Consider the following 21,014-nt stretch of genomic DNA (forward strand, 5'->3'; position numbering starts at 1 on the left):
GTTTAGAAATTTAGTAAAAAAAAAAAAAAAAAAGCAGTATATATATTAGAAATTTAGTCAACGAAAAGCAGTGGAATTGGCCTTTTTGCATTTTGGGAATTGGAATTAATTGGAATTGAATATCTGTTGAGGGCAAATCTGATGTGATTTTTCTGAAAGTCTGCATGAAGATTTAGTTAAAACGATAAAAGATGAGTTAACCTGCAGAAAGGCAAAGCTGTGTGCAGCTTTGCATGGTGATGACAGGAGAGGAAACGCTGTAGCACATCCCGTTTTGGGAAGAGGAATTCACGCTTTATTACATGCATCGTTTAGCGACGTGCACGTCACTGAGTAGAGCAGTTATTAATGTTTCATTTCTAAATACAACATGTTCTGCTAATAGAAAATCAGGTTAAATAAACACACACAAGTGTGTGAAAGGATCTGTATAGCCTCTAGCATTTCCTCGTGTGTGTGTGTGTGTGTGTGTGTGTGTGTGTGTGTGTGTGTGTGTGTGTGTGTGTGTGTGTGTGTGTGTTGTATTCTGATGACCATGTTTGCAATGATGTGCTTGAATAATCTCCTTCTGTGGGGTCAGGTTTGTGCGCACAATCCTGCCGTTCTCTCAGGAGTTCCAGCGAGATAAGCCTCCCAACGCCCAACCTCACTATCTGTTCGGGTCAAAGGTCAGTACATCTTCATCTCATCATCGCTCCCTTTTATTCCATGAGTGGACCGGGCTTCTTGCTGCGGGTCAAACACGCTTACCATGTTCATCACATGTATGAAGAGAGTACAAGTGGAAAAGCTTTTATTGTGGAAACATTGTGAGTAATTTCTTAAATTACGTGCAGAATAAACAGGAGAGAAATCCCTCTATGAAAAATATCTAGTTCATCACAAGAACACAGGTTAAAAAGTCCTTCATGAGCTTCTTATTTATAAGAGAATGATGACATGTGATGGAGGAGCTTATGGGTGCGGGTTAACGTGATGCAGTTTTAAATCTTCTTGTAAACACAAATGGGGTTAAAATGCTCGGTGACATCTCTGCCTGGGAAAAACAATACCGCCATGACCTTAATCCAGTTGATTACTGCCGATCTCGCCATCAGCCAGCCTAGTGAGCAACCTCAGCTCTCATGGTCCGGGGTAATTATGTGGTCTTGGGTGATGATGTGGCTGGTGGTCTGCGGCGGCATGAGCGACGGCTGTATGACGGTGCCACGCTTGATGCTGTCCTCGCTGCTGCTTCGCGGCGTGAAGAGATGCCCCGATCCGGACATGTCCGGGCGGGCGGATTTTCTCACGACGAGGCAGCCGTCCACGCCTCGCCCGGCGAAGGGACACGTGTTGTGAAGACACCCCCACAGCAGGATGCCGGCGATGACCAGCAGCAAGAGGCAGCAGGTCAGCCAGACGCCCACGGCGAGCTCCCAGCCGGCCCTGTCGTGGCCCTCGTTGCTGTCGCTCATGGTGCTGAAGACTTGGCACTGCTCCCGCACCGGATTGGCTGCCTGGCACGTCACGCACAGAAAGTACGCGGTCTGAGGGAGGAGGTTGGCCAGGTGGGTGCTGGTCTGGCTGACAGGAATTCGCTCCTCGTGCTTGAAACTTTTGCGTTTGTAGCCCATGATCAGGCTGTTCCAGTTGGGGTCGTACATGACGCTGTAGAAGGTGTCCAGGCAGGTGGGCGATGGCGGCCAGCTCACCTTGGCTGATGTGGAGGAGACGTTGTAGACGGTGATCACCATTTTTCAGAGCAAACGAACCCGCTTCCTTTATCACAGAGCTGGTTTACTCACAGTGCCAACATGAGCTGAAAAAGAGACAATGAGATCGTCTTTAACGAAGCTCGTGCTGCAAATATTAAACATTATGAATCAAATTCAGCGTCCAGTTTCTGCATGACATCACGCAGAAAGACATTACCAGAGTATAATAAGCATTGTAGGACGGATTATGCAGGCAGAACTCAGAGGATGATGAGGGCGCGTGCAGATGTTCAGATTACGTATTGCAGGATGGGTTCTGAAGAGGCTCATCTGTGCTATGAGTCACCTCTTATGAGACAGGTGATGATCTGTCAACCCTAAGCTGTTAAGACGCTCAGGAACGGTTTTAGTTTTACTGCCAGCGGTGTGTGTGTGTGTTTTTATGAGATCCAAAAACTTAGTTTTCTCCTAAACAAAAAACATGTTTTCAACCAGAAAGCAGATGTCGACTGGTTTCTGTCGTTTTGCTTCCTGTTGTTGATGCTATTTTTTTCTTAAGCTTTAAAATAATTCCTTTAATTTAACAAAAAAAAAAAAAGAAAAAAAAAGATTTTTGTGGTTTCAGCCACTGGTTGTCCAACACAAACTGCTATTTTTATGAACATTTTTATTCACGCTTGCTCAGATCTATCAGCAGGTTTAGTACTGGATGCATGAAACATTAACAGATGTAATATAAACAGTAATGTAAACCGATTATCTGCCAGTGGTCATTTGGTTAAAGTATGAATAATGACAATGGGAGACTTACTGGGAAAATGATGCTGGAACGCGCTGACCATGCCAGTGTGCAGAGAACGGTTTGTTTTGGATTATTCTTTGCTGCTGTCATTCATCCCTCCGGTCCGCTGTCCCTGCTGGATGCTGTGTGCTGCTGTGCAGGACTGAAGCAGAGATCAGCGTCTTTATCGCAGCTGCTGCCGCGGCGGAGGGGAGCGTCGGCGGATTAGAGCAGCAGCTTCAGCGCTCTGCCAGCAGGGGGGAGAGCACGCTGGAATCGCCTCTGCACTCTGCACCCAAATGGGTCATAACTTGTAGAGAAGGTTTTCCGTTTCTGTGTCGTGTTTGGAGTATGTAGTCAGGAGGTTTTAATGGGGGTGGAGATGAAACGTGGTTCAGTCGCTCCATCCATCTGTCCAGCCGTTTATTTCACAGCAGAGTCTCTCAGCAGGCTGTCATGACGTTTGCCATCGATGGTCCCCAGAGGATGGTTGTATTATTGCACTGACGTTTGTTTCTGTAAAGCTGTTTTGTTTTTTTCTCCATCTATGCAGACATATGAAATCTGGTTTATCTGTAACTCTATTCAGCCGCCGTCCTGAGGCCACAGCCTCCACATGACAAGCCGCCTCACAAATCGAATGCATCAGAGTATATTTCTTTTTATCCCTCAGATGACCGCAGCTGTTTTCTTTTCAACTTTTTTTTTGCCTAAAATCTGATCTGATAAACTGGATTAAGAGGATTACAATTAAATTTAGTGTTTATTGTCTCAACACTCAACATGAGTTTCATCATCATTATATTTTCTCCCAAACTTATTTAGAGAACTTAAAAATCTGACTGAAAGTTGGAGCTTCTCCTCACATCATACACATAACTAAAGTCACAATTCTAAGAAAAGGAACCTGATGTGTTTGTTTATTATAGCTGGGGTAGGTAATCTTGCTCAGACAAGACTTTTACTCTGGGTGAAGTGGTTCCTCGTCCTGATAGTAGTCTATATATGTTGTAATCATGAACAATAAGAAATATAGTTAGACCCCTCAGTTTACTGTAAATCTGTAAAAACTCTGACCAATCCAAACGTTCAGACCGAAATGAAGTTCTTCATGTCTTATATTTCATAAGCTTCTTCTCCCGGCTCCCCTCCTCCCTCTCCAGCAGCGCATACCTGATAGCCACACCCTGCATATAAACAGCGTGTTAGGACGGAAATACAAAGTAGTGAAGAAGAAACTCTGAAGGCAAACATGGCTGAGAAAATGCAGGAAGGATTTCCCGACCCGGCTCGGTTTATTTGCCTCCTGCTAAACAGCCGAGAAAGAGAAAATCGTTGGTGGAAAAAGCTGCGGATAAAAAAGCCTTGGATCACGCAAGGAGCAAAACCAGAGGGGGAGGAGCCAATGCAGGGGGAGGGGCCAATGCAGGGGGAGGGGCCAAGACAGGGTGTCACTTTCAGATCCTGCTAGCTTCCCAACATCACCTACCCCATCTTTAAGGATGTCCAGTGGTTTTTCTTCCAGATGCATCCTGCATGGTGAAACTATCTGAAAAGATACTAAACCCTCTTGCTTTCTTCCATCTTCCTCTGCATGCAGACATTGAACCTGGCATACAGCAGCATATTTAGCTCCTACAGGAACTTTGTGGGCCCTCCACACATTAAAGTCATGTGCAGACTGCTGGGCTATCAGGGCATCGCTGTGGTGATGGAGGAACTGCTGAAGGTCGTCAAAAGCCTGGTGAGTGTGATGGAGAGCGGTGACTGTGTGTGTGGGAGGCCAGACATGAGACTGACGTTAAGATGACGGGATTGTCATTGCTGGAGAATAATCGTCTCCTTTCCTTGTGCAGCTTCAGGGAACCATAATGCAGTATGTGAAGACCCTGATGGAGGTGATGCCCAAGATCTGCAGACTTCCACGCCACGAGTATGGCTCCCCTGGTGGGTGAAAACGTAGCCGCAACTCTGTCAACATACGACGCAAAATCCAGTTCTTCAGATTAATATCCAGTTTTACAAAGGTTTCTAGATCAGAGAGGGGAAGGGACATTACAGAACCTGCCAAATTGCCGCTTTGACGGACGTTTAAGGGTCTTTATTTCTCTTCAGGCATCCTGGAATTCTTTCACCACCAACTCAAGGACATTGTTGAGTACGCTGAACTCAAGACGGTGTGTTTCCAGAACCTGAGGGAGGTGGGAAACGCCATCCTCTTCTGCTTGCTGAGTGAACAAAGTCTGGTACGGATCGCGATGTGATCGACATCTTTTCATGCCCGTTTAACCCGGCGGGTTGTAATGCTTCTCTGCCGTTTGCTACTTTAAGTCGCAGGAAGAAGTTTGTGATTTGCTGCACGCAGCGCCTTTCCAGAACATTCTCCCCAGAGTTCATGTCAAAGGTAAATACCAGTTTATTCCTAAAGCATTTAGGAAACAACCAAAGGGCGGCCCAGGGAACATAAAACACGAAGGACACCATTGTGAGAGGTAAAAGTGAGGATAAAGGAAGCTGTAGCTCAGCAGTGGATGTGTCGGTTTTACCAGAAAGAAGCGCTTTCCAGACAATATTAATGTTACAAGGTTGCAGTTTGACTAAACAGCCTTGATTTCTTTAACTCCACCAACTGGAAAGAGAAGGTTTTCCCCACTGCACTGACATAAAGTTTCAGGGTCATTTTCATTCCTAAAATACAAAACCTGAACATTAATATAAAACAATGTCCTTGCCGTCCATTTTCTGAGATCATCGCTGCACCCTTTTATCAAAGACTCCAGGTTGGGAAGCGCTGATCTACGCAGGAAGTAGCCAGTCATCAGAGTGTGTGAATAAAAGAGAGGAAGTGTCGGCTTTGGAACGAACTGACCTGATTGTACTCATCAGGACAGTTTACAGCTGCGTGGTGTTAGGGTTAGGTTTTCCATCTGTAGTGTGTGGCTCACTCCTTTATATGTATCTCAGCACAAAACAAAATGAGGATAAGTGTGAGAAATGTAAGTGAAGCTACGACGTGGAGATCAGTGATGCTGTTTTATACAGCTATTGTAGATGGAGGAATGAGCCATTTCAGACAAACTTGACCCTCTTTTTCTAGCTCGTCTCCCCCCCCCCCTCCCAGCTGTTTATCCACCCATCTTTTTTCTGGGAGAAAGGGTCATGATCTCCGTTTTCAGATTTCAGAGTTGGATTAATACACATTTTGCAACCTATGTGAGAGTTAGGGAAGTGGGACATGTGGAGGGAAACTGTTGTTTGAGGTGGAAAAAGATGGAAAAAAGCTTAAAGGGCTGCTATTCTGGTATTTGGAGTTTTCTGAGCTTTCTACAGTGTTACAGTGTTGAATCCTCATCAGACATGTGAACGGCACTGTTTTTTATCACCTAAACGCATGTTTGAGTTTGAGTTTGAGTTCCAGCACGCTCTCCGTTCGGTTTCCATGGCAACGAAAAAATGCGTCGTTTTAGAGAGTTTTTTCTACTTGGAAATCCTTGTGACGTCCCGGGGGATAAGGTTCGGTGATTGGTTACCTTCTACTGGTTAACAAGAGCATGTACAAATACATCAGGCGTGTGCAAAACGTGGGATAAAGTTATTTCCAACAATGGCTGGTGAGTTTACCAAAGAGAGACATCCTGCTGCATTCCTTGCTGTGGGTTGCTGTTTTCCACTTCGTTTTCAGGCTCTGATTCAGGTTCCAACATGTAGGGCTGTATGCTATGTGTTGACATTGTATTTTGTTTTTTTTATTGAGTTTATATTCGCCTAATTCTTCTGTTTATGAGATGTTACAATGACGGTGAAAGCAGGTGCGGTGCGCGCTCCCGATGTAGTGCAGTGGCGGGAGGCGGGGCTTAATGCGGAAGGCTGATCTGACAGCCTACGGAGAGGGTCGGTCTGAAGTAAATAAAGCCATTTGTGACAATAACTCGATCAATCCCAGCCCTTCTGGTCTCAGAAATAAAAATAAATTAGCCTGAAATGTACATAATAGTTCCACTTTAAAGTGTCTCTATGATGCACATTTCAGTCTAATTTATTTTAATATGCAAGTCCAGAAGGGTAAGAAATAATCAAGTATTTTCCCACAAACCCCTTCATTTATTTTGTATTGATCCTCTCAGATCAGCCTCTGCCAGAAACAAGTGGACAGAGAAAGCTCCGACCAAAGGCTGCGTCTGATTGGTCAATAGTTAGGAGTAGTTATACTAACCAGTGAAGGTGGGCGTGGCTTTCTTCTTGTGAACGTGGACAACCTGGAGAAGATGACCAATCACTGAGTCCCTCCACCGGGACGTCACTAAAGTTTCAAAGTAGAAAAAGCTCTCTAAAACCAATTGTACTCATTGCCATGGAAACCGAACCTAGAGAGAGCTGGAAAACTCAAACATGCGTTTTGGGGATAAGAAACGGTGTCACTCATCTGTCTGATTCAACACTATAACATTGTAGAAAGCTCAGAAAACTAGAAATAGCATCATAGATCCGCTTTAAGTCCATACAGTCCAGTTGGACTCTGGCTACCTGTGAAGCATCTAGTCGTACCACGAGCTTGGTTAAACGCCGCTTTGTTCCTTTCTGTGTAGAAGGAGAACGCCTGGATGCCAAGATGAAGCGCTTGGAGGCTAAATACACTGCGCTGCACATGGTTCCACTGATAGAGCGTCTTGGAACCCCACAGGTATGACGAACAGGAAAGTGTGGTGCTTCAACGTTGGCTACAGATCCCGACCAAGCGGCGAGTATTCTCCCCCACCTTGTCTCTCCTTTAGCAAATAGCCATCGCTCGTGAGGGCGACCTGCTGACCAAAGAGAGGCTGTGCTGCGGGCTGTCCATGTTCGAAGTCATTCTCACACGCGTGCGAGGTTTCTTGGACGACCCGATCTGGCGTGGCCCGTTGCCTAGTAACGGTGTGATGCACGTGGACGAGTGCGTGGAGTTCCACCGCCTCTGGAGTGCCATGCAGTTCGTGTACTGCATCCCTGTGGGAGCCCATGAGTTCACAGTGGAGTGAGTGCATGAGCTCGCACATCTGGATCAAAATTGAGATTTGAAGCATCACATCTTTACCCCCTCCGCTCCCCCCGCAGGCAGTGCTTTGGAGATGGCCTCCACTGGGCCGGCTGCATGATCATCGCCCTCCTGGGACAACAGAGACGCTTTGACATCCTTGACTTCAGCTATCACCTGCTTAAGGTGCAGAAACACGACGGAAAGGACGAGGTCATCAAGAGTGTGGTACGTTGATGTGCTGAGACGCCTTTTCATCGCAGATTTGGAGTTTTCTGAGATGCACAACCCACAACTTACTCATGCAGTTTATGATTATAACTAGGGCTGGGCGATTAATCGGATTTTAATCTTAATTACGATCTGGATTTTCAACGATCATTAAAATAAAAGTGTGTGATTATTTTTCTCTCTGCAGTTTCCTCTCCTGCTGTCTTCAGCTGCTAATCGAGCGTCTCTGGCGTTGCAGCACTGTGCTGTAAACTCCTCCCACAGCCGCTTTGCTTTCATTCAGACACTGTTGCCAACTTGGAGACTTTCTCGCTAAATCTGGAGACTTTTTTTGTTAAAAGCGACAAATCTAGCAGCTTTTACTGGAGTTATTAGAGACTTTTCTGGTGTTTTGGCGACTGACTTGAAGACACATATTGTTCTGCAGTTACTGTAAGGAAGGAGCAGCGGGAGCCTCTCCCGTCCTAAAGCACTCCCAGACGGCCAGTCTCAGTCGGCTCCGGCTGCAGGTCAATGTAGAATAACTGCAGTAGGTTGTGGAAGTTCACCTAAACATAGTTTATACCATTGTCAGTGACAACTGGCTGCATTATTTTCGTACACATACTTCGGTGAGTTAAACACTGTAATGTCCCTCCGTTACAGGGCGTTACCACAGCAACGCGTTAATCAGCTGGTCCAGATCAGCCGTCTTTTAACAGGTGAATGAGAGAAACACGCTGCAGTCTGACAGCGGTTGTTTGGCATAAAATGTACATCGAGGCCAATGTAAAATAGTTCCTAATATAAGCGTAAAAGCAGATTAAACAACTCGGAACCGTGAATTAGACGGTTATAAGGCACGACACGGAGTCAAGAACACCACAACGTGCAGCGTTATTTAAAAATACTGGATAATTATGTTAAATAATCGAGATCTCAATTTCAGTCAAAATAATCGTGATTATAATTTTTGTCATAATCGAGCAGCCCTAATTATAACTGTAATTTATTTGTACCACCATCTAATGTAGTGATTATCAGCTGTATTTCAACAATCAGTCCGTTGCTGCACATTGTTTCCCTCACAAGATAACGGCACATTAAGAACCTCGCGTCTATCATAAAAGCTAACAGTAAAGAGATTTCCCAGATGCTGCAGCTCCATCCAGTGTTTTTATAAGTCTTTAAAAAGATTGAACTTGCAGCGTTCGGCACCTATTTAATTCCTTAAATCACCTCTGGTAGTTTTATTCAAATCAAACATTTTTTTATCAGATAATAAATCCACCAACATTTATCTTTTTACCAAGATATGTTGTTTTGTCTCTTTTTGACAAGATGACACGTCTCAAAGTTTGTCACCCCCACCATAAAGATGTTTTAAAATTGTGTCAAACTAATCTTTTTACCAGGATATGTTGTTTTGTCTCTTTTTGATGCTCCCCCATCCCCTTTTACCTGAAACCTTTCATTTGCATAACAGCCAAATAAATAATTCACCACCATCAATTCAGCTGTCACATAGTTGAACTCACAAGTTAAAGAGATGGCTCAACATCAGGGAAAAGCATCTGGGCATAACATAAAAGCTGGAAGTGGTGTCCAGTGGGAAAGGACGAGACGTCACTGGAACCATTTAACAGTCTCATACACAGGCCTTCACAACGCTTAGTTTAGATTAAACAGATCATGTTAAATTTCCTTCAGCAGGGCAGAGCTAAGGCCGGATTATCCAATGGGCATTATGGACGCGGGCCCAGGGAGCCACTCCCACTTGGGGCCCATGTGGGCCCACATTGGGCAAACACCAGCAGTTTGGACATGAAACAAAATGTACATAAAAGCCACATAGTTACACAGCAGTGTCTAGTGTATTCCTATTGGTACCACTGGCTGAGAGATGTTAAAAATGTCTTTTTACAGTGAATCATTCACAATTTTCACAATGTTGCGGTGGGAAAGGGGGGCCCGTGGGACACTTTGGGCCCGGGGGCCTGTGCCCTTTTAATCCGGCCCTGGGCAGAGCGACACGTCTACTCGTTTCAAGCCTTTGTGTTGAGTTGACCGTCTTCTTATGCGGTCTTAATATTAAACTGACAAACATTACAAGTAATAATGGCCCTAAATTAACTAAAAGTGGACAAAAACATTAGCATAAACATAAACTATAAAAAAAAAAAAAGGAAAATGTACATTTGAGCTTCACGTTTCAGATAATTCACTTGTTTGTCATGAAAGCCCCATGTAGAGAAGATACAACAGTACAGAGGATCTTTGCACACACTATAGCACAGGTGTCAAACTCCAGTCCTCGAGGGCCGGTGTCTTGGAGGTTTTTGTTGTTTCCATGCGCCAACACACCTGACAGTAATTCATGAATAGGTTGACAAGAAACTGCTGGATCTATTTGATTTGAATCAGCTGTGTTGGTCAAGGGAAACAACAAAATCCTGCCGGAAACCGGCCCTCGAGGACTGGAGTTTGACATCCCTGCACTATAGAAAGAAGCAATGCTAGCATGTAGCATAGCAACAGCGGCTGAAAGACTCCAACAAGCATTTAGCATCCAAACCAAACACAGTTGAAACCCAAAGCCGTAATATGAGAATGTAAGAAAAACATGAGAACATCACTGTTCTGATCATTTTTCCAAACAAACAAGATGTCATGAAAGCAGAGACGGCTGGTCAGAAACGTATCTCCTCATTGTGGAACTCGACGAGCTAGCAGCCAAAGAGTAGCAAACAAAAACATGGCTAAATCTTAACCGCTTTGTTTTTCTGCTGTTTAGTGGTGAAAAGTTTTACTCCAACTCTCAAACTGCTAATGCGTCTCCTGTGACTGCTTTTGTTTGAACTGAATCATGAAGGTCCTGCTAGTTTCCATGGAGATGAAGGTCCTGCTAGTTTCCATGGAGATGAAGCTCCGGCTAGTTCCCATGGAGATGAGGGGTGTTCTATAGTGAAGCATTCACTCCTCCTAACATAAAATTAGTCTTCACTTCTTTCTGGATGCTCGTGGTGTTTCTGAGGTGAATTCGGGGTCTCTGCTGGATTCTGACTGATCATCATCCACATCAAGATATTTATCAGACATCTGTAAAACTGCTCAGGTTCCTGTTTTTAAGCTTTTACTCAAGACTTTACTGATTCCTAGACGTACTGGGCTGCTATCCTCGGTTTTTGCTGACGGTAACATGATAACCATTTACAATCTCGGCTGTGTTCCTGACACAGTAACACACATTTTGATTCTGACGCTTCTGTCGTAATCTTACGTCCAAGGTTACACAAACACCCCCTGTAATCGTAAAGATAAACTTCATGCATCTTTCATGTCATTTCAAACAGGAGGCAGAAAAATAGGCTGCATCTGGAAGAGCATAACTGAGTGTTGAACTTTGTGTTTCGTTAGCCTCTGAAGAAGATGGTGGACAGAATCCGCAAGTTCCAAGTCCTCAACAATGAGATCTTTGCCATCCTGAACAAGTACATGAAGTCTGGAGACGGAGAGAACATGCCAGTGGAACACGTCCGATGCTTCCAGCCGCCAATACACCAGTCGCTCGCCAGCAGTTGAGGCTTGCCGTAGTTACATGGACCAGCGTGGAGTTCTACACTGTTAGCATTACCAGCCTATTCACTAAATATTTCTCCTAGTTTTCCTTCAGGTCTACGCTGGCAAAGGACCATTACATGTAATAAGTTGGACCACTTTATTTTGTTTTGTGTATTCACTTGTGCCTTATCAGAGAAGAATAGATATCACTGTTTTGAACTATTTGTTTTATACTTGCAGAAAGGAGACTAGGGAGGGAAATGAGCTTTATCAGATCAGGAGTATTTAAGAGTTTGCAGTGGTGAATTGTTAAGGGTGCATAGTAACTATTTTAAGGGTGAAAGTAAATTTGTACGATGTTGATGAATATGCATGCCAAACCTTTTAAAAGGAAACTGAAAAGTAAAAGTTCATACTAATGTTGAGCATTTATTCACTGTGCCTTGTTTCAAACGTTTTAATCATTTTAATTCAATAAATATAACAAATCTGTTGTTTCATCTCAAGAGTTTTTCATGTAAAAACTACCCCCCCCCCTCCCAAAAAAAAGTCAGAATGACTCAACATAAATTACTTTCAAGTATCACAAAACCCAAATTAAAGTGAATGTATTATCAAATGTCATCAGCAGAACTTGATACAGAATATATATTAAAACTTTCCGTTTGATCCATAGAAAGTAAGTCAGTGCATGAAAATGCATTTACATAACAAAACATTTCTTTTTTTAAAAAGTATTTACAGAGCTACAGAGGAATGGAATAATTCTCATATCGAACATGACAAAACTGGAACTCAGAGAAAAGTAAGGCAAATTAAAACGAATACAATCCACTGGTCTGTCTACGCCGCCCTCTTCAGTTGATTGTCTCATTGTTCTCCTAAACCATGTCTACAACAATGCCATGGTAGAGTCAAAGACAAAAATCCTATGATGAAGTCATTGCGCCATTCCTTCTAGAGACGCTATCAAATGGTAAACCCATTTCTCTGTCCTCCATGTCCCCCGTGGTGTCGCTGCGTAGCAGTTCGTAGCTGCTGTGGGAGGTCACGCCGTTGGCTGTAGGACAGGAGCGTTCGTCTTTCCTAATGGACACGGCAAGAGTGGCCAAGCTGACACTAATGTCTTTGAAGGCATGTAGCAGGAAGATGCCCACAATGATGGTGAGGAAGCCACTGAGGGTGCCTATGATGTCGTCTGCGCCCATATGCTCCCACTCTTTGAAGAGGATGGCAGAGCAGGTGAGCACAGATGTGGTGAAAAACACGTAGTAGATGGGCGTCACCAGCGAGGTGTTAAATATGTCCAGAGCCTTGTTAAGGTAGTTGATCTGGGTGCTCACGCAGCCCACTAAACCCAACAGCAAGATCCACGCCAGTGGGTTTCTCATTACGCTTTTCCCTGCGATTGCTTCCTTGATGGCGATGCCCAGGCCTTTGACGCAGGACACCGAGAGCGCGCCGATCACTGAGCAGATGGTGATGTACACGAGGATGTTGGTCTGACCGTGGCGGGGACCCACGACAAAAATGAAGATGAGAGCCACGATGACGACAAGAGTGGCGAAGATGAAAAATCCTGTGGGGGGAAAAAAAAACAGAGGGTCAATACCCTATCTAGCCTTTCCCAGCTGCTTAACATTTTATTAGTTTCAATACAAAGCAGAATTTCTTCCTCACCTGGGTCAACCAGTTTCCGGGCCATGTGCTCAAGGCTACTGATTTCTTCTTCTTGCGGAGCGTGAATCACCATGGTGGTAGAACCCAGGATGCTAAGCATGCAGCCGAGCTTCCCGTGCAGGTTTAACCGCTCCGTTAGGAAGTATGACGACAGGACCGCGCTGCAAAAACAACCGTGATGGAAACGCGTTGACAAATGCGGGCAGAACCACAAACATTTTGCAATGCAGCTTGCATGAAGAAATGCCACATGTTTTGTGCAGGACTGTTTTCATTAACCCTTTAAAACCAAACCCAAGAAAAAGCTGTAAAAGTCCATATTTTTCTTTTTTAAATGGAGGTCTTTATTTACCATTTATTATTTAATATATTAAAATTATTATATTGTAATCTTTGTCTTTCTGGTAGGGGCAGAAGACAAGTACTAAATTGTGCTCAACAGGAATTTGAGCAAAGTTTTTACTATAAACTGATGCAAAATGTCTCAAACTGTATTCAATAAGTCATGTTGGGCTCTATAGGGTTAAAACAAACTAAATGTGCCCTCGGACCATTACTGTTAGGGTATACTGAAAACTTTAATAAATAAGGAACCTCATCCCTGATGAAAAAGAAACATTTTGGGTCAAAATTTACACAATTTTGGAGTTTAGCTCATGTAGTGAGTTAACGGAATACCTGACAAGCACACTGAGGGCTCCCAGAGGGGTGACCAGAGTTGCAGGAGCAAAAGCATACGCTGCAAAGTTGGCTGCTTCTCCAGCACCCACTGTAAAAGATGAAGACACAGCTTACTTCCAAATAAAGTTTAATAAAGTTATGTTGCAATTCAACCAGACATAAGCAAAGGCAGCAGCACAGTACAGAAGCTCTCTGTGTTGCAACAATATTTACATGAATATCTCTCCTAAGCATGGGTTTGGTAACTAGATGCAAGAGGAGATTAAGACGTCTGACTTTTAACTGGGATGAAATTGGTTTTAATGTGTTTGACAGCAACGTTAGGAGCTATAGGACATCCTATTTAGGAAAGACTTTATATGTTCCCTAAATGTACAAAAACAGAATCTTGATATAATTTATCTGGAGAAACTGCAGAGGTTTTGTCACTTACTTGATAGTAAACCAGCCCACCATAGCCATTCTTTTAGATATGCATGGCCACCCTGGCCTGAAAACAAAACAATAATTACAACACAATCCTCATTTTAATAATGCTTGCAACTAAGCAACATATGAATTGTGCAACCACACCGATTGCAGCTGCTTTTAACAAGAGCAGAAGTGAATGATTGCTAGGTGTGAAAACTACAAGCAACTCAAACACACACACACACACCCTAAACAAGAGACTTAGAGCCAAACAAGTCTGTAATTTAAAGCTGGACAGTCACGTTTGTTCAACTGGTTTGGTTTCATGGTTGTCTCTCATTGATGCACATCTAAAGCAGAATACCTCAACACACCTGGGAAAGTTGATCAACCAGTCCTTTGTGGTTTTATATGATGGGAGCTAGATTGTCAGAAAAAGGTCCGTACCTGCCCGCATCGATCCCTTCCACGCAAGTCTCAGAAGACCCTTCTTCTTGAGGATAAAACTGCCCCCGATGAAGATGCTGGAACTGATGGCCAATCCTAGACCAATATAAAAATCATACTTCCCTCTATCTTGACCCATAGTGAGGTTGGATGTGTTAATGTGGTTTGTCACATTTACAACCAAACAGGGGAGATGCAGACCAAAAGTACAGCTCTGGCCAACCCAGTCACCTGAAACACAGTAAAAGGCAAGAAATCATATTATCATATTTTTTTTAGTTTATTTATTTTGAACAAATGAAAGAAAATAAGAAAAGAAATGTATACGTACATACCTATACATACATCTGTGCATATACACACGTATATACTAGGGGTGGGAAAATCAAATCAAAAAATCTGTTGTTTGCTTCACAATTTTAAAATGATTTTTTTTTTTTTTTGGTTTAAAAATAGATTTTTTTAATTAAATAAAAATAATCCATTATAAAATTGTCACTTTTATTGTTTTTATTGATCTTTTTACATGTCTTCTTGGGCATTACAGCAGCAGAATGATGGTCTGGCTACTGTGTTGTTTTTTTCCTCATTGAAATCAACAAAAATGACGAGCAAAAAAAATTTTTTTGGTTTTGAATCTACAAAAATTAGCAATACTGAAGAATTGTGAGAATCGCAATTTAAATCGAATCTACACCTAAAAAATCGTAATCGAATTGGGACAAAAGCATATCGTCAAAGCCCTAATATATACATACTAATTAAGAAAATAATAATCACAACTATTATTAATATCAATAAAATTAACGATAATAATTCCTCGTCAATTCGACAATTAAATAAATTCGTGAGATAAAAGGATGCCCAGAAAAAGCCACATTCTTATAACAATCATTAAAACAGAATCTACCTCTTCCACGTGAGACATTACACACTGGGAAACTACCATTTGACCAGTGGGAAAAATCCATTAGTAGAAAAGATGAAGAGTAGCTGACCACTACCGCCTGGTCTCTTACAAACACATCGGAATGACTGTCTGCATTGGAAACAAGTTGTCTGGCTGTTTAAGGCTTGTGCAACTCACCTGCTATGTAAATAGACTTATTTCAATACTTTGGAATCCAGGAAGTGAAATGCCGCTCGGCTTCACCTTAACCTGGTCACACCAGGTACATTTTTAACTAGCTAACCTGACAGTACAAGGTTTTAGAATTACACATGACCGTAGCCTGTCAACATACCAGCCATACACCTCCTTCCTCTCCGTTTATAACCAGCACTGGCGCCGCTTGCTAAGCACGTTAGCTTGCGTTAGCACGCCTGCTAGCCGTCAGGCTAGCAAGGTGCCACGCACGGGAAAGTCGCGCGCACATTGTGATTGAGAAGTCTTGACGTTTGACTACCTGTCCAAAAAGCTGGTTTCCTCCCGACAAGACGAGAAATGGCAGCAGGTAGAGGATAGCTACGAGCTAACCCTGCTTCTCGGCTCTGTTGACAACCATCACGTCCAGCCAAGCACCGACCGCATCCGCCTAACGACTGCCGCACCGCGAGGCTCTTCTTCTGCTTGTCAGAGGAGACGTGACCGTTGAACTGTGTGCCCTCCGCAGGCTGAAACCCAGAAGCACACAGATCATTTACAGACTGCGCGAACTCGATACCTCTGTGTTTATGTCCACATTTGATAAGATAAATCTGCCTTTTCGTCGTTATTATTCAAAACAAAAGAAAAACCTCCACTAAAGTCAAGATATGAACATTAAATAGAGCCACATTCGTGAAGAGGATTCGTTTGTGGAAAAAGTAGAAGAAATATGTGATGAAGTGGCCATGAAAAAGTTGTTAAATCTTTTACTTGACTCAGCTGCTTATCCTATAAATATGACATAATTTAAAAGACAAATAATGATGCTTTTAAACAGTAAAAAATGTATTACCGAGGAGCAGGGCCGGAATAAAAGTGCACAGGCCCCTGGGCCCAGTGTTTCAGGGGGCACCTTCCCCAAAGTAACATTGTGAAAATTGTGAATGATACACTGCGAAACGACATTTCTAACATCTCTCAGCCGATGGTACCAATGGCAATACCCTAGACACAGTAGTGTAGCTATGTGGCTTTTATTTAAATTTTATGTAATGTCCAAACTGCTGGTGTTTGCCCTATGTGGGCCCCATGTGGGTGTGGGCCCCTGCGCCTGTGCCCACAATGCCCATTGGATAATCCGGCCTTGCCGAGGAGCATAGTTACAACAAAGAAATAACTGAGCAACACCTATTTTCTTAGATTTTCTGTTAGGTTTATAATTGGCAATTAAATGACAAGAAAACCAAAATACTTACACGAGATTGCAGTTACTAATTCATTTTATTTGATTCAGTTTAATGCATTTCAAATCTATTTATCAAACCACTCAATAGTAGGACCTATACAGCTTGTAAACATTAGATTGCACGAGCTGAGCATGATTAGAAAGGTATTTTCTTATTAAAAAATTGAAGTACACATTCATAACCCATACCATTAATAAACAAACAGATTGAGATCACGAAAAGATAACAAATCCTGTCATCTGACAAGACTCACTGCTGATATTCATCTTCAATACAGCTCCTGTGGTTAAGAGCCTGCTTCTGAAATGACCTTGAATAATTCAAAGGCTTGCTGAATAAGTCAAAGTGTAGGCGACTCCACTGAGACAGTCTGGCACTGAGACAAAGGGAGGACATTTAAGGCTCCTATTAGTATCCTGTAGGAAACACTTCAGAGGAAAGTAAACCGAATTATTTACAACCCATTTAATTACCCGTCTAATATGGGTTACAAAAATAAAATAACTGTTGGTCCTATGTCCATGTTTGAGTGTTACACTACTGTAGTGCTTCAGTTTAAACAAAAATATCATGAAATGTATTTGTAAGAAAATAAATTAATGCATTATGTGCTTATAATTTGGTACTTTTCATTGCAAAATACAAGTTAAAATACATGTACACTGCAAAAACTCTGCCTTAAAAAACAAGAAAAAAAAATACAAAAAGTAGGTAAATGTTGCTTAAAATCAGATAAATTATCTGCCAACAGTACAAGAAAATTTGGCTTGTTAAGACTTTCCAAAACAAGTAAAAATACTCTTAAAACAAGAGGAATCCTCTGCCATAAAAACTAAGAATTATCTTACCTTTAAAAATTAAGCATATGTCTACTCAATTTAAGAATTTTAATTTTATTTAGATTTCAGTTTTTGCAGTGTAGTTTTGGTCCCTTAAGCTGGTGGAACAACAAAGACAATCAGTCTTACAGGAAATGCAACGTTGCGCATGTCAATACGAAGGCATTTTAATCAATCAGTCTTTTCACGTGCGTTCTTCTTCTTCCAGGTGATCACAGCCTCCTGGCTGATGCGGAGTAACACCACGCCGGTAAACACTGTTGTTAAACCGCAGAGCATTGCCAGGCTGTCAATTAACGTGAGTGTGGTCCACTCCTTAAAGAGAAGAGCAGAAGCAAAAATCACGCTTGTTGTGAATGTCACGTAGTATATCGCTTCAAATATGTTGGAGCTGAAGCTCTCCAAGGCTTTATTGATAAAGTAGAACTGGATCAGGATGCTGGCAGCCAGGGTCCCTAGCAGGCCCAGGAAGAGAGTCCGGGCCCTGCTGCTCAAGGGCCCTCCGCCAAACGCCTCTGGGGCAACCAGGCCAAGTCCTTTGCTGCTCGGGACGGTGAAGTTTCCTAAGAGGGAGCAGATGGCGACGTTCACCATGATGTTCGTCTTGCCGTGAGCCGGAGCGATCCAAACGATTAGGATGATCAGCAGGAGGACCACCAAGAGGGCATACGTTACAAACACTGCAGGATGAAGCAGTGAATGTGTTTAGTTATGATGCTTCAGGACATGGCAGGTTACTGTTGTTGTTAAGTTCTAAACCAATGCTTGTTTTATCACCTGGATCGGATAACCTCTCCTCAAGCTCCAGTCTAGATGTTGCTTCTGCTTTAGGGGCATGAATGATGAGCACAATAGAACCACAGCAACATAATAAACAGCCGAGCTTTCCCAGGATGTTCAGACGCTCCTCCAGGACCCAAGACGCCAGCACAGCCCTACAGCACAAAACGAACAGCCTGGTAATGAAACACACAGTCCTGGAAATATGTCTCTCTTGTATTTCAGGGCTTAGAATATTTCGTAATCATCATGCAAAAGTTATTAAAACTGTTTCAAATAAAGAATATTTGTTTTTTAAAATTAGAACAAACAGATTAATAATTAACCACTGATCTATGTCTCTGAGAGCAAAGTAGCCTGATCAGCAAGTGTGTCTGAGATAAGAAAAACCTCCTGTTTCTCCTGGAAGAATGACAGAAAAATCTTTACCACAGGTTATATTTGTCAGTAAATATCACACTGTGATCACCTGACAAGCTCATATAGTCGTAGTAGTCTGTTCATCTACATAGCACAATGAACTGCACACACCAACCACTTTATCAGCCCACAAATATCTCATTAGCCAATCGCATAACAGACCGGTTGGAGATGATGGAAAGACATCAGGAAGTCCAGTAAGCACTTGTTCCAACCAATATATGCAGAACATCATCTCTGAACACACAACACGTCCAGCCTGGAAGCAGATGGTCTCCAGAAGACCACAGCGGGTTCCCTCCTGTCAGTAAGAACAGGAAACTGAGGCTACAATTCACACAGACTCACCAGAACTGGACAATAGAAGATGGAGAAACGTTGCTGGTCTGATGAGTCTCCAGTTCAGCTCCACATTCACATGGTAGGATCAGAATTTGGATCCATCATCAGGCTGTAGGTGATGTAATGGTGTGGGAAGACATTTTCTGGTCCCACTTTGGTCCCCTTAGTACCAACATGATATGGTTTAACCAGCACAGCCTACCTGAGTCCTGCTGCTGGCCATGTCCATCCCTTTCTGAGCACAGTGTAGCATCTTCTGATGGAAACTTCCAGCAGGATGATGCACCATGTCACAAAGCTCACATCATCTCCACCATGACGATGAGTTCACTGTCCTCCAACGGCTCCACAGTCACCAGATCTACATCCAGCAGAGCAGCTTTGGGATGTGGTGGAACAGGAGATTCTCATCATGATGAGGTGGAACAGGAGATTCTCATCATGATGAGGTGGAACGGGAGATTCTCATCATGATGTGGTGGAACGGGAGATTCTCATGGCGATGAGGTGGAACGGGAGATTCTCATGGCGATGAGGTGGAACGGGAGATTCTCATGGCGATGAGGTGGAACGGGAGATTCTCATCGTGATGAGGTGGAACGGGAGATTCTCATCATGATGAGGTGGAACGGGAGATTCTCATTGTGATGAGGTGGAACGGGAGATTCGCATCATGATGAGGTGGAACGGGAGATTCTCATGGTGATGTGGTGGAACGGGAGATTCTCATCATGATGAGGTGGAACGGGAGATTCTCTTTATGGATTTGCATCAACTGTGTGATGTTTCATGTCAACATGGAGCAAAATTTCAGGAATGTATCCAACATCTTGTTTAATCTATGCCACTAATAATTAAAGCATTTCTGGAGAAAAAAAAGAAAAAGAGCATCCACCCTACTACTAGCATGATGTATCTGATCAAGTAGCTGGTTAATGTATATAACAATATAGAGCTTAATCCAGAGGAAGAAGCAAATAATTTATTTGGGCAGAAACTTACCCAAATAAAACTCCAAGAGCTCCTAGAGGCGTAACTATCACAGCAGGGGCCACGTTGTAGGCAAGGAAATTCCCAATTTGACCAATAATCACTAACAGACAGATATATGACAGCATTGGATCTTTAGTTTGCAGAAAAATGAGGGCTATTTGGGGGACATGGTACAAAATTGTGGATCAACTTTCAGGATCCGGAGCTGACAGATGACGTGATACTCACTGCACAGCGTGCCACTCCACCATATGACGTCACCGAGGTATGGCGTCCCTACGGCAAATGAATGACAGTTTGTGTTGTCAGCATTGCTTTACTCAACTAACCATACACTTAATATGAATATCCTTTAGGAAACGTAATAATAACTTAGTAAACTGCTTCTTCTTCCTCACCTTTGTCGCGAGAGCGCAGTATCCCTTTCTTCTGAAGCACAAAAGTCGACCCATTAATGAAACTTGATATTACAGCTATTATTATTCCCGTATATTTGCACGAAAGACCAAGGACTGATGAGTCATCGGCCATTTTTGTGGTTATTAAACTGTGGAATGAATTGTCACATCTTGTCCCGGGATTTCTGTCGAGTCACAACCATAGTTTGTGTATAAAGAGAGTCACAACACCACCTTGCGGACAGACATGAGCTTAAAGCGAGCAAACCCCGCCCCTCCTATGTCCCGCCTCGAATCCAAAAGAGAGCACATTTTAATACACGGGTCAGCACGAGCGGGCGGATTCGAACCTACACCCTGTGAACTTCCACTGAAAGAAACTGAGCGAGCTGTGGCGCTACAAATCTATCGCACCTAGTCACCCAGTTA

General features: G+C 43.0%; 3 protein-coding genes across 6 annotated transcripts in view; 1 reads left to right on the forward strand and 2 right to left on the reverse strand.

The window, feature by feature from the left end:
- cyfip1 (cytoplasmic FMR1 interacting protein 1) overlaps positions 1–11,697 on the forward strand; it is a 41,654-nt gene extending 29,957 nt beyond the window's left edge. For both annotated transcript variants that reach the window (XM_079245476.1, XM_079245475.1), the window contains 9 exons: positions 581–668; positions 4,079–4,222; positions 4,335–4,425; positions 4,594–4,724; positions 4,810–4,882; positions 7,065–7,159; positions 7,251–7,489; positions 7,570–7,717; positions 11,117–11,697. In XM_079245476.1, coding sequence (XP_079101602.1) covers positions 581–668; positions 4,079–4,222; positions 4,335–4,425; positions 4,594–4,724; positions 4,810–4,882; positions 7,065–7,159; positions 7,251–7,489; positions 7,570–7,717; positions 11,117–11,281 — 1,174 coding nt within the window. In that variant the 3' untranslated portion in view covers positions 11,282–11,697. The remainder of the gene's footprint in view (positions 1–580; positions 669–4,078; positions 4,223–4,334; positions 4,426–4,593; positions 4,725–4,809; positions 4,883–7,064; positions 7,160–7,250; positions 7,490–7,569; positions 7,718–11,116) is intronic.
- On the reverse strand, positions 1,116–1,736 carry fndc9 (fibronectin type III domain containing 9; the record flags this gene model as incomplete). The annotated part of the gene is made up of 1 exon (XM_079245151.1): positions 1,116–1,736. One exon carries the CDS (start codon positions 1,734–1,736, stop codon positions 1,116–1,118), a length of 621 nt encoding a protein of 206 aa, XP_079101277.1.
- A 160-nt stretch (positions 11,698–11,857) lies between the features above and the next one.
- Positions 11,858–20,774, reverse strand: LOC306759217 (magnesium transporter NIPA2-like). 3 transcript variants are annotated; one of them, XM_079244776.1, is made up of 9 exons: positions 20,586–20,774; positions 20,416–20,463; positions 20,197–20,287; positions 18,430–18,587; positions 14,480–14,710; positions 14,055–14,111; positions 13,619–13,709; positions 12,941–13,101; positions 11,858–12,839 (listed from the first exon to the last, which is right to left on the reverse strand). In XM_079244776.1, the coding sequence occupies exons 1-9, from the start codon at positions 20,716–20,718 to the stop codon at positions 12,190–12,192; spliced, it is 1,620 nt and encodes a 539-aa protein (XP_079100902.1). In that variant the 5' UTR covers positions 20,719–20,774; the 3' UTR covers positions 11,858–12,189. The 3 variants fall into 3 exon arrangements, with proteins under 3 accessions (XP_079100902.1, XP_079100900.1, XP_079100901.1); XM_079244774.1 differs by lacking the exons at positions 18,430–18,587; positions 20,197–20,287; positions 20,416–20,463; positions 20,586–20,774 and adding an exon at positions 15,886–16,008; XM_079244775.1 differs by lacking the exons at positions 18,430–18,587; positions 20,197–20,287; positions 20,416–20,463; positions 20,586–20,774 and adding an exon at positions 14,815–14,826.
- Positions 20,775–21,014: the final 240 nt, after the last annotated feature.

Source organism: Telmatherina bonti, assembly GCF_933228915.1.
Source record: "Telmatherina bonti genome assembly, chromosome: 8".
In the NCBI taxonomy this organism is placed as follows: Eukaryota; Metazoa; Chordata; class Actinopteri; order Atheriniformes; family Telmatherinidae; genus Telmatherina; species Telmatherina bonti.

Coding starts and splice junctions, on each gene's coding strand:
- LOC306759217 (XM_079244776.1), bottom strand. CDS start 20,718: ATGGCCGATGACTCATCAGTCCTTGGTCTTTCGTGCAAATATACGGGA. Junction 20,288..20,415: donor GTGGAGTGGCACGCTGTGCA/GTGAGTATCACG, acceptor TCTGTCTGTTAG/TGATTATTGGTCAAATTGGG. Junction 14,711..18,429: donor GGAGAGGTTATCCGATCCAG/GTGATAAAACAA, acceptor ACTGTGTTTCAG/GTGACTGGGTTGGCCAGAGC.